General features: G+C 47.6%; 1 protein-coding gene across 2 annotated transcripts in view; it reads right to left on the bottom strand.

Moving 5' to 3' along the window:
* CABLES1 (Cdk5 and Abl enzyme substrate 1) overlaps window positions 1-11,828 on the bottom strand; it is a 71,722-nt gene extending 59,894 nt beyond the window's left edge. Inside the window, exon 1 of one of the 2 annotated variants that reach the window (XM_077184821.1) lies at window positions 10,993-11,828. In XM_077184821.1, coding sequence (XP_077040936.1) covers window positions 10,993-11,504 — 512 coding nt within the window. In that variant the 5' untranslated portion in view covers window positions 11,505-11,828. The remainder of the gene's footprint in view (window positions 1-10,992) is intronic. The other variant, XM_054634691.2, reaches the window with a different exon arrangement.
* Window positions 11,829-16,959: the final 5,131 nt, after the last annotated feature.

Genomic DNA, 16,959 nt, shown 5'->3' with positions numbered 1-16,959 from the left:
CTTTTCCACTAAACGGACCGGAAATATGTCTGTTAATGCGAACAACTTATTAAAAAAATATAATGTCAATTTTCTCAGAATCTACCACATTACAAAATTAAAATTTAGAGAGTCCACAACTGACCAGTAAAAAGAAAACAGTTCCCTCCCCACATCACCAGGGATGTGAATCAAGTTTTCACTACCATAACCCCTCATCTTGGAAAGTGGATATGAGGGTCAAGAGCCTTTCAAAAGATAGCTTCTTCTAACATATGAAAATGACACAAAAAAACCCAAAAAACAAAACAAACAAAAAACCAGGCAAGACTGTGTTGAAATATTCCTGGGGAATCATACAAAACAAAGAACTGCAAGAACTGCAAGGTTAGTGCTAGTTACACAAAAGACCGTGCCACCCTTGACTGTTGCTATCACATTCATTTATCCAGTAAGATATTCAAGATATGCAATCGCTCGAAGGGTTGGAAATACTACCTCTGCACTTAAAATAGAAAGAACAGGTCTAATCCTGTTCTCATTTGTACCTGAGCAACCCTGCAATTAATGCAGAGGTTGGTCGTTTTCAGATGCCCTGATCCTTGCAAACAGGCAGCGGCTTAAAAGCACTTTTTCACACCAGCCTCTTTGCTCTCAGCCCATCCTCCTCAAGGGAGTGAATCCTAATTACAACCCACACCCTTCTGCAGTGCCCTACCACACTAAACAGGTCTTGGGCTCGGGGCTTAGCTCCTAAGGAACATGGAGGAGTAACAGCATTTTGTACAGCACAGAGCACAGCACCGGTACTACACTGGGAAAAACATCCTCGCTCCTGCTGCAACGCTACATCTTCCAGGAGAAGGAAGCCTGCGAGCTCACAAACACACTGAGAGAAAATACACATTTCCATTCACATCATCTATTCAACCTTCCCACAGATCATGAGGGCAGCAACAGAAAACACTGCCTTGAAAGTGCCTGCTCAAGGGTGCTGGCAAATTCCTACAATTTGCGGTTTTTATTTTCAAACGCGTCTGCTCAAAGTTGCTCCCTGTTGCACCCTAGCACTATCTTTGATTTGAATAGCTTTACATCAGTAATGAAACTAATGAACAAACAAGAAACTAGTATTTCTAATAATCTCTTTAAAACAAACAGAAGCAAAAAGCCTGGGACAATGAAGCCTGTTCCTTAAAACAAATGTGTGCAGTCACTTGCTACTTGCGAGGCTGCTCTCGAGTTCTGCAGTACCTGGAGTGCCTTCTAAAATAGAAGAATATTTTATCTTGAGGCAAGTCATGCACATGGAAAAATACAGATTTTCCAAATAAATCTCAAAGGTCACAATGGAGATACTTGACAGTGGCACTTTGTGTTCTGCTGTAAATAATTCTGCCTTTTTAAGCAACCACCTCTGAGCTGCCACTTCTTCTGGATTAGCTTATGGGATTCTAAAAGATGGGATTCTACAAAGCAGTGAACACCACCAATTAAAAATCAAACCCAGTTTTGCTTTAGGAAAACAGCCTCATAAAATTAAGGAGGTTCCACACTGCTGAAGACAGAGGCTGACGTGAACTTGTATTTTTAAAAATACAAACACAACCCTTTGTGTTTTAAAGGCCACACTTCCAAATCTATTAATAGTAGATGGAGAGTTTTCCACACCTTTTTACATAACCTGATGCAGCACCTTCATGACACACCTACCTAAGCCATTAAACTGCACTTTGCACTGCAGCACCTGAAAGCTGTTTTGCCTCTCTTCCTATTACCCAAAAAGACACCTCCATGTTTTCTAGTCAGAGACAGTATCATTCACTTAACCAAATTCAGGGAACTGCAGAGTGTGCTTGCAACTACCAAACCTCCTCAACTGTGCCCACGTCCCAGGTATCAAAATGGGTGTCTTCATTTTCAAGTAGCTGTCACCTAATGAGGACTTCACTCCCTGCTGTGCCCATCCACCACACCCCATGGACACGTGGGCAACACTTCTGTGTCACCCAGCATTTGCCTGGGTGTAGCTGATTGCAGCCTTGACTGGAAAAGGAGGAAATTCATCTCCTTTGTGTGTAGGTACTAACAGAGGTGCAGAAGCAACAGGAAAATAAAGTTTGACAAAACACAAGGAATAAAGTTGGTGAGTTAAAACCCCAGAAAGATATCTTCAGGACACATTTCAGACCACAGCTGACATCTAGCTTCTGCTTTATGCTCCACCCTTCACACAGGCTGAGTACAGTGGGGTGGGCAGTGCAGGTGCCTAGAACATGTCCTTGTGAACAGGGAGCAATGAGAGCTTTATGAACTGTAGCTATGGGCTGCACCAGTGCATATGCAAATGTATGTACGTGATCCAAGCAGGCCTGAAGGCAAAGGGCCTTATGTGACATTCACCTCCTGGCTCCCACTTTCTCCATCCTATGTGTGCTGGGGGTACTGCATGAAACCAGACAACCCTGCAGCTGCCACAGTGGTCCTTCCTGAGTGCCAAAGGCATCCCATCTCCTTGGGGCAGTGAGGCTCTGCTCTCCCCTCCTCCAGCACCATGCACCCTGGAAACTCAAATTCAGCAGCCCTCTTTCTGAAGCAGGCTGGTGAAGCTGTGCTGCTTGCACCCTTCTAAGGGCACACCATGAGGCTGGGGGTAGAATCCACTTCTCTGCTACCAGCTGCGGTGGGCAACAGACTGCTCCAGTGCTGTGAGTTCTCTCTGTAAAAAGCAATGGTAATAATATCTGACCCTTCAATCATGATGAAACTAAATCCATGCCACTCTGCCAGCATGTACACCTCCTGTCAAAAAGGGAGAGAACCCAGTTGGGGGTCTCTTGACTTCTTTCCCCTTTCTGGTATATGAACCTCTGTGTCATCCAGCCTTGTTGGAGGGCTGGGACATCTCCCTGCACTTCCACCCATGGCAGATCGACCAGAAACAATGATGCTGGAAATGCTAGAGCCTTCCATTCGGATGGACATTTGTCCATTCAATCTCCTTAGTAACTCCTGGGAGTTACTAACCCTGTTAGCTACCTGCAGTGGCTCCTTCTTCATCCTGGAATGGGAAAGGAAATGATGCCCCACAGAAGGGAGAAGATAGAGAGAAAGCTCTCACCAGCCTTCCCACACTACAGAAGACACAAGCAACAAGGGCAGCAACAGTGCCTGTGGTTGGTACCTACTGAGGCTGCACCACCACTACATCCCAGTATCACTTCTCTGTCCCTTGCATACACAAAAAAACTGCAGGTATGACCTGCACAGTCATGGGTGAAGCCACACAGAGCAGACAGCACATGGATGGCAGAGAAATACAGCTTAGTGCAAGCAGGCTGCTAACCCAGATGAATTCTGAACCCAGAGAAAGGGAAAAGCAAGCTCAAGAGCTTCATCCCTGTTTGTTTCATACAGCTCAGTTCCAGCTACATGGTGCAGAAAGAAGTCATAATGTCACCTTACAGATTTTTCCTGTTACACAATGAGGGGATTTTTTTTTCTTTGCAGGAAAATGTATGCTTCTTTTGAATGCCTTTACCTACAAACAGATGTGCCTATGTCTGATTTGCCTTGACAGCATGTAGATTCAAAAACTTAATCATATTTACGTTGGTAATATGATTATCTCTAGGAGCACCAAAATGCAATCCATTGTTGACTGAAAAATTATGATAAACTTCTCTAGCTTTCCATTTTTTAATCCCATCAATTTTATAGAGTCAAATCCCTGATATTGCAGAGATTTACTTACTAGGAAAACATCATACACTGGTGCTTGATTTAACTGAGCAGTTTTATATAGAAGTAAACATACAGCCCAGGTGTTTCAGAATCTCTTGTCAGAGAGGACATACCTTCCTCTGTCATCCAAGACAAGGAGTGGAAAACATTTCAATTGTGGTGAGTGAATCTTTCCCCAAACCTCAATTTCACAAAATTGCTAGCCTGATCTGTAACAACACAGGGGAAAACACCACTGCTTGCTAAGAACATGCAATTCTGCTTTATATTCATAGATGAGGTGAAAGGTTATTTTATTTTTTTTAAAGACTTCTAAAAAAGAAGTAGCCTTTGCTTCACTACTCGTTCACTTCTCAATTTTCCATAACAGAAAACCCTCCTTAGGCAAACACCCTGAAACACTGCTCCTAAAAGCAGTGCTGGCTTTGAAATACATAATGAGAACAGAAAATACATTTAGCATTGATGACAGGAAAGCAGTTGCTACAAACATAACACAGTGGCACTTGTAAAGGAACCTCTCAGTTCCTTAAATGTGTATCCCCCTAAATCTGCATATTGCACACTGAAAAGCAAATCCCAAGAGTCCTAGAAGTCTCCCAATGGCACATCACGTTTTCTCCAACTACCATTAAATTTTCTTCTGCTAAATGCTCTACCAGCTCTCTATCCTACCTTTGCAGTAAAAAAAATAAAAAAAGCCAACCTAAAAATACCTTCCCAAAACACAAAACAAACTAAATCCCCACACACATATGCAGACAAAAAAAAAAAAAAACCAAACAAAACCAAAACGAAACAGAAAAAAAAAAAAAAAACATAAAACCCTGAAAACTTCTGAAAGCCCTTCCTATGAAAACAAATACCATTCCTTAAATTTCTCAGCATGTTATTTGCAAACGACAGGCCAGCAAGCAGATACTCTCCATATGCCAAATTATGTCATTTCCATTTTCTAGAAAGAATACTTCTCACAGCAAACTGGCAAGGGTTTTTTCAGTTGGGTTGTGAAAAGAGCCAGCTCTGTGTATCGCTGCACCTGCTGCGTTGCTAAGTCTGGTATCTGGTGGCAGCCCCACAGCCATCCATAGCAATCCTGGGTCCAGAAAAGAGTTTGTCATAAAGGCTGAGTACACCCTCAGAGGTACTGGCAAATGTTCAGGGGTGAATTCTGTGGATATTTGCATATAGATTTCTGTAGACACCAGCTTGTCCCATTTGCAAATAGAATCTGCTTTCCCACGCTTCGTAAGGGACAAGCTGGTGCCTACAGAAGCTTCAGTGTATCCAAGTCCCAACATACAAACCAAATTTCTGCACTTTTAGGTTAAATTATAAAGAGCAGCCTTTTCATTTGCATAGTGGAGAACTTACACTACAAGAGTAGTACAGCTGAAATCAGAGGGAAAAAAATTAAAAGAAAATAAAGCAAGATTTGGTTCTTCTCATCATTACCTTCCATCATACTGCACTACTGAGTCTCCAGAGAGCCCACCTGATATCTACTTTTTTGAAACAAGGAAATCAGAGAATTACTAGAGGATTGGTTTTTTTGTTGTTTTTTTTTTTTTTTTCAGAGAGCACACTTGGCAATCTCATATTTGTATTTTAGGTGTTTTGAACTGTTGCAAGCTAAGCAGTATCTTCCACCAGAAGAATTCTCAAAGTCATAATAATTGCAGACTAAAGCACACTTCATATTCAAAAGCTATCATCAAACTATGATCTGTCATTATCCTATTTATCTACCATGGAACTGTTTTTGTGATGGTCTGGAGGGCTAGTGACTCACACAGCTGCCACCAATCTTCACCATTTCAAGGTGCTTTCAACACTACTATGGTGCAGACAACAGCTGTGTAGCAGGCTTCTAAGGCAAAGACCCAGTTTAGCTGCCTGCACAGGAGATTTGCTGGTAAAGAAAAGGCTGCAAAGAAAGTCAAGTAGTGAAAATGCACCCACCACATAAGCAAACCCACTGAAATTGCTCCTTCTGCTCTCCTGACAGCTAATGAGGGGTCACTGCACACCAGCCAAGCACCTGTGTGGTATAACCACAGCACCTCCCAGGGCTGGACCAAGAAAACTTTGAATTGGCAGCCAGTGAGGGCAAACAGGACTTTTCACGTGTTATCAGCTCAGGTCTCCTCACAGGGGTTATGTGCACACACATAGGAATATCCCTCTCACCTGTCCAGCTCCAAGGCTGCCTCACTCTGAAACCTGCAGAGTCCTGAGGCTCTGGCAGACACAGCTGCCTCTCAGCCTCTGTCCCTCTGTGAAGCTCTCTAATTAATTCCCTAGTACTCATGAACACCATGTTCTGTCCCACTGTTCTACTCTTCAGAACTGACAGCAAAGGGGTTCTTTTCCTTGTCTGATGAATATTAACCTTTTCTATCTGACAGAGATGCTCACTAAATAGTATAATAAGAGCCTAAAATACACCAGAGCAAATTCCTGTGGGATTTGTTTTTAAAAGCTTGTGTACCAAGGGAACAAGGGTGCTGCATCTATGGTGTCCATCCATGTGTGTGCCACCCTACTCCAGTGACTTCTCAACCACTGGTCAGCTTCAGCTAACACCTGGAAGATGACCCCATTTCCACCAGTTTCAAAGGAAGTAACAGAGGGAGGCACAAACACCTGTGCCCTGAGCAAGGGAAATAGCTGGCAGAGAGCAGTGGTGGTGAAAGCCAGTCCCTGCAGTCTGGGGCTGGCCATGCTCAGCACATCCAAAGCTCAGAGAGCCCAGCAGCATCAGTGAGTGCCCCTGCACAGCTCAGAGAGCCCAGCAGCATCAGTGAGTGCCCCTGCACAGCTCAGAGAGCCCAGCAGCATCAGTGAGTGCCCCTGCACAGCTCAGAGAGCCCAGCAGCATCAGTGAGAGCCCCTGCACAGCTCAGAGAGCCCAGCAGCATCAGTGAGTGCCCCTGCACAGCTCAGAGAGCCCAGCAGCATCAGTGAGTGCCCCTGCACAGCTCAGAGAGCCCAGCAGCATCAGTGAGTGCCCTGCATAGCTCATGGTGAGCATGAGGACCCAGCCTCTCGGCGTGCTCGTGCTGAAGGACGTGCTCCTTCCAGGGCTCATGGAGCTTGTACACTGTGTGCTACTACTGAAACAGCCCTTACTACCTGAGCCTTAACCCTGCTGTTGAACATTCCCCCTTCAGGGAGGCACAGGAATTCAGCCTCCTGAAGTGACAGCTGAGGTCAACAAGCATCCCCTTCTTTAGAGCCAGCAGCTATCAGTGGTATACAAGGTCACACACCTAAGGGAAGACTTTGTTTAGCATGTGCACTACCCACTGACTTTTCAGACCATTAAATCACTGTTTTCATGCTATGCTTGTATACATCATTCTGAAATTCAGGCTGCCCAAAGGGCTTTGGGTCCAGTGAATAGCAGAGTGTCCATCACACACTAAAGGGCTGATGTGTCTCCAGCAGCTCACAAGCCACCTCCTGATGCTGGGATGACCCCACGGGGTGGACGGTGCCCCCAGCTCTTTGTTCTGCTCCCCTTTCAGGACTCTGTCTGTAAGACACTTGGTTCTGAGAGACTCTTCTTTTGTCTCTTGCGTGTTCAGTTTGGAGGCATCTTCTGCTGTGGGCTGACACTGCACTGCCTGCCTGCCCAAGGCCATGCAGAACTGGATTCTGACCTCTCACCCTTCCCTCACAAATACTTAATGGCAGGATTCAGCATCCTGGGGGCTTCCTCCAGCACTAACAACCCAATGAACTTTGCAAACCAAATGCATCTCTGTTTTTTCTAACAGGTAGAAATAAATTAAATTTTCACAAGCTTTACTAACTGCAAATTAATCTTAGAATTAATCAGGAAATGAGATACATTGTAGGTCAGTAAATTCTGAAGAAAAATCTATTTGGACCATGATAACCTCAGTGTCCCTCTGAGTGGACCTCTCCTCAGTGATTACTCAGCAGATACCCTCTCCTTGCTTCCCAGCACCTGCTGCTCCCAGAAGGTGCCCATCTTCTGCCCATCTGCTTTCAGACCTGACATGGTGGTGACACAGACAAATTAAACTGTAAGCAACGTTTGAACTCCAAATTCAACCACCAATTTGCTTCCTTAGCAAAACAGAAAAAAATCCAAAACCAAACAACACAAAAAAAGAGCATGTGCTCATTTCTAACCACCTGTCCCACTGGAAAAGGAAACTTCACATATGGAAACTGCAATATTTTTCCCAAAGAAAACTATGGCAAGAAAAATTTTAGGCATACACAAAATCAGACACCTGGACCATCCCCTAATCCACAGGATGTGCAATTATTTTAAACCAGTGCTGCTGAAACCTGGCTTCACAGAACTCCTCACTAATTTCAGATTATTCTATTAAAATGAATTATAATTTCACATGAAAGAAACCCTGGCCCTAGCTTCTAATAAACTCATGTCCTTGTCCACCTATTCACCACAAATTGAAATAAACACCTGCAGGAAGACAGGAGCCTTTAGCACCAACCAGCCAACTTCTGAACAGGCCTATTTTTTGCCATTTACATATAATTACATACTAGCCTCCAAGCAGCTAGAAGCTCCATGTTCCTTTTTTGTATTGTTTGTTTCTTGTGAATACACATAGAGCTCAAACCCAAACCACATTAATGATAACCTTGTTAAATATAAACTAGTATGCAATTATACAAACTGCTAACACAAACAAAAAAGCCAGGGAACTCTGATTATACGTTCACAATGGCTTCTGAAAACCAAATAAAAATAACAACATAAGGAAAGCTGTCTTGCCTGATACTGTAACAGAAAAAGGTTTCACGTTTGTGTCTCAGCACACAGGACTCATCTGTCAAACAACTCCTCAAACTCAATTTCAAGCTCACTCACGGCAAGGAGAGCAGAAGGGTGGGAGGAAAGGCAGCCAGTGCACACGTGAACTACCAAAAAAAATCTAATTTTCCTCTCTGCATCATCCTTCAGATGACCTAATGCCTGTCCCTAGGCAGGTTCTGTGACTTTCACCCTGTCACCCTGAGAAGGGCTGGCTGGGTGCTGGGGATTTGGCTCCTTCCTCTCCATTAAGAGAGCAGCAGAAGGGCTGCTGCAACCCTCTGTTCTTGGGCTTGTGCCAGCCCGGTGCATGCCTGTGATTTAACTTCTGTGCAGCCACGGCTGAACCCAGCAACCAGAGCTCCTGCCACACCTTTTCATTAAGAAGATGAGCTGCTAACATTCTGTGCAAGCTCCGTGGTCTGCAGCTGCCCCTTCCGGGTGTTTAAAAATATACACTTTTCTCAGAACAGAAACAGATCTATTGAAAGCAAAGTCTGCCCTGGACTGCACATGTGCAGCATCAGGACAGCCAGCAAAGGCAGGGGACATGATCCAGAGCTCTCCAGCACCAGGGCCAGCTTTAAGCAAGTGCTACAATGGAGAGCCTCGTTCTTGTCAGTGCAGTAATGCAAAGTCTTCAGCACAACTGAATCCAGCTCTCAAGAACACAAAACAGTATGAGAAAACCAGCACTTTCCTTGCAGCCTGCATCACAAGAAATTATACAGCAACAAATGACAGCCGCTACAGGACTGGAGGAACATCCTGGAAAGGTTTCCTTAGGTGACTTCCCTTGCCATGGACTTGGGCTATCTATTCAGTTTGTTTGCATGCTAGCAGTGCAGCTGAACTTGCAAGACTCTGGATTTCGAGGTTGTAAACAAGGTTGTAATTACCTTTCCCTCTTAACCTCCACTCTGTTCTCATGTAATGAACAAACCAAATTAAACCAAACCAAAACAACAACCCAAAAACCCCACATAGGTTGCAGTAGGAAACTAAGTAGAAGGTCGAGAAGAACCCAGTCTCTTGAATGCTTAGTTCAAGAGTAGAAAAGCAATTCCCAAATCATGGTCTGTGGGTCACTTCTCCCCCACAAGGCTGTGGGCAGAATCACATCACAGACTGAAAGGCATAAGTGTGTGTGTGACACAGCTGTGCAGTTGATCCACGGAGCAATTAGAGGGTTGTCACTGCAGAAAATGTTTTGAGAGACACATGACTGGGAGAAGAAGGGTGGTAACTCACCAGCAGGCATGCTGCTTGGGAAGGTGGGGCTCCCTCTAGCACAGCACCTGAAAAGGGGCTCAAAAAAGCCACCAATACAACCCAGATGGAAGGGAAGGGGAAAACAACCAACAGTGGGGCATGAATCTAAGATAACTTTCCCCTGGAATACTTCCAATTTCTCCAAGCTGGTTGGTTTTGAAAGAGACTTTTCTACAGCGATCTATGCTCAATTACCCTTATAAACCCTTGCAATAACATGTGACTCAAAGTCTACCTGTTTGTCCAAGGGAGAAACAAGGAGGGAGTGTGGCAAATGGGGAATGTGGGAGTGGCTGCCGATGTGGGCTTGGGGAGCACAGTCATTTCCTCCAGCTTCTTTCCCCCCCTCCGTCTTTGATATCTGAGTATGTTGTTGAGGAAGTGGAGGAAGGTGATTTTGTATCCACAGGCATTCACACATTTTTACATGATTGCACCTTAGCCAGAAGTCTCAGCTTGAGACCTGAAGCAGCTGAGGTTGTTCCTTCGGGAATTAAAAGGCAAAAGAGTACCCGGCGGCAAGAAACGACCCAGAGGAACAAAGTGCTTGGAGATAAAGAGCTTATTTAGGGTGGTAGCGAGACGCTGCTTAAACCATGCGCTCGCACCGTAATCCGCGAATTCCATGCAAAGATTTCCTTCCCCCTTGTGGGCTACCAGACCTGGCTACAGCTCACTTGACTCAGAGCCGGTTCCCAGCCTGCTGTCGATAGGACAGGCAGCACAGCGGGCTGAATCCGCCACCACTCGGGAGCGCGGGATGACAGCGGCTGTGCGGCGGGGCTGGGCTGGGCTGCGCCGGGGCTGGGCTGGGCTGCGGCGGGCACGGCGGCGGTGCAGCCGCACGCCCGCACTGCTGAGCGCCAGGGAAACTTTCAGCCACTCGCGCCCAGGCGGGACCGACCGACGGACGGGCTGCTGCCGCCCGGGAGGCTCGGGCACCTCGGCTGACCTGCCCCTGCACGCCCGCACATCCCTGCCGCTGCTCCCCCGGCCGGAGGGCAGCGGAGCCGGCCCCGCGGAGGGAGGCTCCCGCCCCGCGGCTCTCGGGCCTCCCTCTCCCCACGGCTTCCCCCGGCCGCCCGGCGGCCGTGCCCGCCCTTCCCGAGCCCATCGCCATCCTGCGCATCCCTCATCCCCGCATGCCGAGCATCCCTCATCCCCGCGGCGCTGCTTACCGGGACCGCTGCAGCTCGAAGGCGGCGGCGGGGCCGGGCTGCCCCAGCTCTCCGCTGCCGCCGATGCTGCCCTGCGGGCTGGTGCGGCCGAAGGGCGCCGGCAGCACCCCCGCCGTGAAGGAGTTGAGGCGGCCGCGGCTGCCCGCCGCCGCGGCGCCCAGGAAGACGGCGGGCGGCACCTGCACCGCGGCGAAGGCGTCCTCCTCCTCCTCCTCGTCTTCCTCCTCCTCTGGGGGCTCGGCGGGCGCCGCCGGGGGGCTGCCCAGCCGCGGCGGCGGCTGCGCCTGGCGGGGCCGGGCGGCGGAGCCGTCGCTGCCCGGCGGCGGGGGCCGCCCGTCGAGGGAGATGCTGGTGAGGAAGGAGAGCGCGGCCTGCCTGCGGCGGGGGTCGCTGCGCGCCGGCGGCGGCGGCTGCAGCGGCTGCGGCGCTTTCCTGGGGCAGGGCTCCGCCGGCGGCGGCAGGGGCCCGGCGGCGGGACTGCCAGGGCTGGCGGCGGTGGCGGCCGCCGCCATTGTCGGCCGGCTCCCCCTCCCCTCGCCGCTGGCCGGGCGCTGCCTCTCGCTGCCGGCCCGTCAGGCGGGCGGGCGGCGGGGCAGGGGCGCCGCGGTGCCCGCGGGGTGCATGGGGGTGCCCAGGGGTGCGCTCCGCCCGGCCGCGCCGCGCTGCCCCGAGCCCCCGCCGCCCGCCCGCTCCGTATTTATAGGTGCAGCAGCCGCGCCGCCGAGCGCCCTGTGCAATAACACGGCAATCACGTGTGGGAAACGCGGCGCTGGAGGAAAACAAAAGCCCGGCCAGCAGCCCGGAGGAGGAGGGAGAAGGGTGGGTCTCGGCGAGCTCCCTCCTTTCAACCTCTCTCTTTTTTTTTTTTTTCCTTCCCTTTCACCCCCTTCCCTCCTCCTCCTCCTCCTCCTCCTCTTTTTCCCTTCCTGGATGCGTGGGGGCGGGCGGGAGCTGGGGAAGGTGGAGTCAGTGCCCGTAGTACTCGGCACATGGCCCTCGGAGCCCGGCACAGACCGCCCCGGACCCGGGGCTGCGGCTCGGCCCGGCCCGGCCCGTCTGCGGCACCGGGAGCGGCACCGGGATGCAGCCGTGCCGTGCCAAGCGGCCCTGGCGCTGCCCGCTGGTTTTCCCGGGCGGGGGCTGGTGCCCGGGGCAGGCGCTGGTAGTGCCCGATGGGCACGGAGGACAGTCGGGGACGGGGAGCGGCCCCCGGGGATGCGCTTGGATGCCGACGGTGCGTTCTGCGGTGCGGCAAACCTGGGCTGTCCCGGTCCCCGCTGCCCCTGCTGCAGTCTGAGGCGTGCGAGTGCCGCTGTGTGTGCAAGTAACATCTCACGGGTTCTCTAAAACATTAAAGCAACCTCCTCCCCAGCCTTTCCTTCAACTCCGTCCCCAACCCTTCCCTCTCTCCTGCACCAGAAAAAGTACATTGCTTCACTCTTTCCTAAAAGGGCATATAGCCCAAGCCCCAAATATCTGTATTCGTGTCGTCCCCAAAGTGAAGGCTGTTGAGCAGCTGACTGCAGGTCTGCACCGTCTGCAGCTGTGGCTTGCGAAGGTGGGTGGCCAGTCCACCTCAGCATCGAGCTCCTTCATTCCTTCATTGCTTTATTGTGATCAACTCAACCGTGCTACAAGCGTGCTTGTCCTGTGATGATAATTCCATCAAGGGCTTATGTAAGGGTTGGATAACAGATACATACAAACAGAGGAACATATGGTTGTTGCAAGATAGCAGCACGCGCTTTCTTCATAAAGCATTACAATGGCTTGTATTGCATTCCAGTTATAGCTGGTGGATGATTCACAAGCCATTCCAAACTGTCACAAAATATTGTGATGTCTCCTACAATTTTATCAAAACCTTGCTAATTTGATGATTAAAAAAAAAAAAGATTGATCAGAAAGGAGAACTTGATCCCATTGTTAGAGCTTTGGACCCAGGTATGTGTTTTTCTCAAAAGTGATATTTTGAACATTCAAAGATCTTAGAATCGCACTCTGACTTGAATTTACTTCTGAACCTTTGGCCTTTACTAAAACTGAGTACCACAACCCCCCGATTTAGGCACCAAGTCTCTGGGGTGTGATACTGTTTTGATAAGGGACACTGCATGGGCAGCATCCTGAGCAGGAGCAGTGAGAAATGGAAGGGAAATGATGGAGGAAAGATATGTTTTCCACATCACACCTTCTTAGAGAGGTAGGTGAGTGCTATTTTGAGATGGACATTCTCATTTCAGCCTGCTCTCTTGAGGTTTACACTGTTTTTTTCTTTCTTACCAGAGGGTAATTCTGTGCCTGTCCCTGTGGCATGTCAAGGATGGATCATTTGGATGGAAAGTGGGTAGGCCAGAGTGCTAAACTCTCCTCCCCAGAGAAAAGCCTAACTGACATGTCCCATCTATTGGAAGGATGCTCTGTACCCCTGTGGTTGCAAAGTGGTTCCTTCAAACTTCTGTTTTGGAGAGGAAGGCTGAGGAATTTCATGCCTGCCACCTTCATCTGATGGCAATGCCTTTTTCTGACCTAAGGCATTGTCAGTGCAGTGGCAACCTGTGAGATGTCAGGGAACTGATGCACTTGGCTCCTGTGGAGGAGTTTCAGGCTTCTTTTACCACTTCTGAAAGAGTTCAGGACTTTTTGGAGCAGGACTCCTGGGTTACAGAAAAATGTCACAGCTCTGTAGCCTGGCAGTTGGTATGTTACTGGATGCTGACCCCTGGTCCAGGGACTACTACCAAATGGTAAATAGGTCATGGAACTCAGGCCTCCCACCTTGGAACCAAGTAAGATATACACTGGGATATTTTTTCCTCTTGCATTTCTGAGAGGCAGCAGCAACAGTGTGTACTTTCCTCTGGAGCTCAAAAAGTCTGTACGGCAACTGAGTGCTGGTGTGTATTTTCCAAATTCAGCTTCTCACAGTACACAGGTCTGGGAAAGAGACCCACCACCAAAATGCCAGATGGGGCTCCAGAGGTTGGTTTAACTTAGGACATTTTTTATGAGTGCAGAAGTGTGCACTCCTTTCACAGGATTACTCTTGTGATGCGATAAATTTTTATCTGTTGGAAGCATTATTTTAAATGAAGCCACAACCTCTATTTTAGAGCTCCTCTGCAGCTGACCCAGAGGGAAATGTTAGCCCTTCCCCTGTCCATGTGTGCATCTGAATGATTTTGGCACCTGAATTCTACAAAATAATTTTTTACAGTCTCTGCTATCAGGAGCACTTATGTGAATGGTTGAGCCTATCAACCTCCTTACATCAAAATTAGGGTGGTCAGGATAGATTGTAGGTGTTTCCAGGCCTGGCTCATCCAGCTGAGCTCACTTTGTCTGTGCTCACTAGCCTAAATCCTCCCATGGACCCAAACAGATGCTCTGGTCTAATATGCACAAGCTGCCTCTGGGGGATGCTGTCTTTTCCAAAAATCACACTGAAGGTTGGTTAAACCAGTCTTCTATTGCAAGTGAAAACAAACCCATTTGAGAAAGCCACATACAAGAAGAAAATTACTTTTCCTGTCTGAAGCTATTTTTGATAACAAGTGGGGTACCACATACAAAGATAATTGGCACATTAGAAATACCCGGTTCTCCAGACCTATTTATACATTTAGTAGCAAATTTAAATTTATGTGCACAACATAATACAAATTTTGTATTCCAGTTACTTGTGTCCTCTTGATCTGTACTTACCAAAATTTTGTGTGAAAGCATGAGCTATAGAAGTCCTCTGTGCTGGAGGATATGTGAAAATGTTAAACAAATTGATTCTGCTGGTTGAAACTTTTTTGTTTGATGGAGAAGCAGTGGTTGACTGGAGGAAATAGCAAAGTTGAAAGGAAAACCAAAAAGGCACATTCTATAAGCTTGCTTCTGTGACTGTTTTTTCAATCATTTCCTTCTCCAAGTTCTCTTCCAACCAACCAGCTCTACCCAAGTGCAAGTAAATGTTTTTATTTCAGAGGTCACAGGCTTATGTAAGCGCTTAGATGACAAGTGGTAATGGGAGTGATGGAGCATGATGGCTTTTTCACCCAGTGCACCAAGACCTGCAAGAGAGACTCATTGGTTGTGGGTGTTCAGTGGCAGCATGGAATTTGGGGGTCCTGTTAACACAGGTGATGGAGAGGCTTTCTTTGTAGAGATTGAAGAGGGTGGAGGGAGTTTGGACAAAAACAGAAGCTCAGCAGCTTACCTTTCTGAAGAATGGGATTAGAGAAGCAGTGCCTCCACACTGTGGAGGCACACACAGTGCCCTCAGAGGAAAGTTAACACGTGTAGAATCCTCATGTTGTCTTTAGTTTAATTTAAATGGTGTGGGTGCAGTCCTGCTGCAAGGCAAGTGTGTGGCCAGCAGGATGTGAAAAGCCAGCCAGAAAGGCCACAGACTTTGAGCTAAAGTTGGGGTCCTGAGTAGTTTGTCAGGACAAGCTTAAAAACATCTTTGCACGTGAGTTGAAAACTTCACCCAGGATTTGAGTTAGAGGGAGGATTTGTGTTTTACTGAGAGTTAACTCTGTGAGAATAACCAGTCCTGAGTCACCAGTGTGAGTCACCAGGCTGGTTCTTGAGTGGCCTCTGTACAGTGCTTGCCTGCTTTGGGGACAAAAACAAGTTTCTTATTGTCACTGATACTTGTTAGAGCTGCAGGACCTAGGCAGCTAGGGGGAGAGAGAGTAAATGCAATTGGCATTTGTAATTTTGACAGTCTTGTTTTCTGACTGTCAGGCTCAGTCAGGTAGTGCTGTTATGTGAAGTTCAGCAAAGATGTCTGGCGATAGTGCTCCTGTAGGTGAGAACAGAGATCATTATTACCAGTGGTCTTGGATAACACTATCAGATCCCCATAGCCAGGCAGAGTGCCCATGGCCTGTAAGTACTCTAATCTTGCTGTGCAAGACTTTGGAGAAACAATCCAAATCCAATCTTTATAAACACTTTTTTTTTCCTTTACTTTGCAGAAGAGAATTACACTTCAAAAGGGGAAAGCAGTTGTAGCATTGGAGGTTTTGGAATGTGAATTTAATAATCCTTCTGTTTAGAAGAAGTGTCTGGCAGAAAAAGAGTTGGGGGAGTTGGAACAAATTTCACTGAGAGCCATAGTTAAGAATGGAAATTGGATAAAGACAGTACAAATTCTTTACAAAAGACTAATACTGCATCTGGATAGCAAGACCTGTTTTAGTGCCAGGCCCAAACCTTCAGTCTGTTGTAAATTTAGCCGGATTCTCGGAAATGCTAATTGCTTGTGCTTTTCACTGGTGATTTTTGAGGAGCCTGAATGTTTTGCTTGTTAAGAGTCACCTTTGCTAATTAAAGTGTAGAATTTTGAGACTAAGAAGAGTGTCAGTGTCACCTTCTTGGAAAAACAGTGTTCCTTGGGTAGGATTGGTCCACGCTTGCCTCTCTGTGCAGAACGTAATTTTGCTTGCATCATTCCAGGGTAGGTGCTGACATCACCAAGTTGACATGAAACCAGATTCAAATACAGTAGTGGGAAAGTGACAGAAATCTGTGAGCACCAACCATCATGGTTGGAGTGGTGTGTGTGACTGTGGGGCAGGACCCACAGACAGAAGCAGGTGCTCTCAGCAAAGATGAAACAATGTCTCCTCAGATCAGCTGAGGTGTGGATGGTCAGGGCACCCAACCTGCCAATTATTTTGCTTGTCAGAGTTGTGGCATGCATGGTGTTTGTGTTTGTGTTGAAGAGTTCTTGAGATCATCAGTAAGCTGTTAGTGCACACACGGGTGGTAGAACCAATTTGATAGTTGTTTGTCTCTTAAATAATTTAGGGCATTCTAGTTAAGTCAAAACTGGCCTCTGTATCATTATTCCAATTTACTGAACCTTCACTAAGGATACTTAATAGTTTTCATTGCTAGATCCATGCTAGATCTGATTCAGGCCATTTCCAAGCATTTCTTGGGAAACTGGTCAAAATGGTTCTGCGA

The sequence above is a fragment of the Agelaius phoeniceus genome, chromosome 1 (genome assembly GCF_051311805.1).
Source record: "Agelaius phoeniceus isolate bAgePho1 chromosome 1, bAgePho1.hap1, whole genome shotgun sequence".
NCBI lineage: Eukaryota > Metazoa > Chordata > Aves > Passeriformes > Icteridae > Agelaius > Agelaius phoeniceus.
Note: the sequence above shows the minus strand (reverse complement) of the source record. Positions and strands in the feature narration are given on the sequence as shown.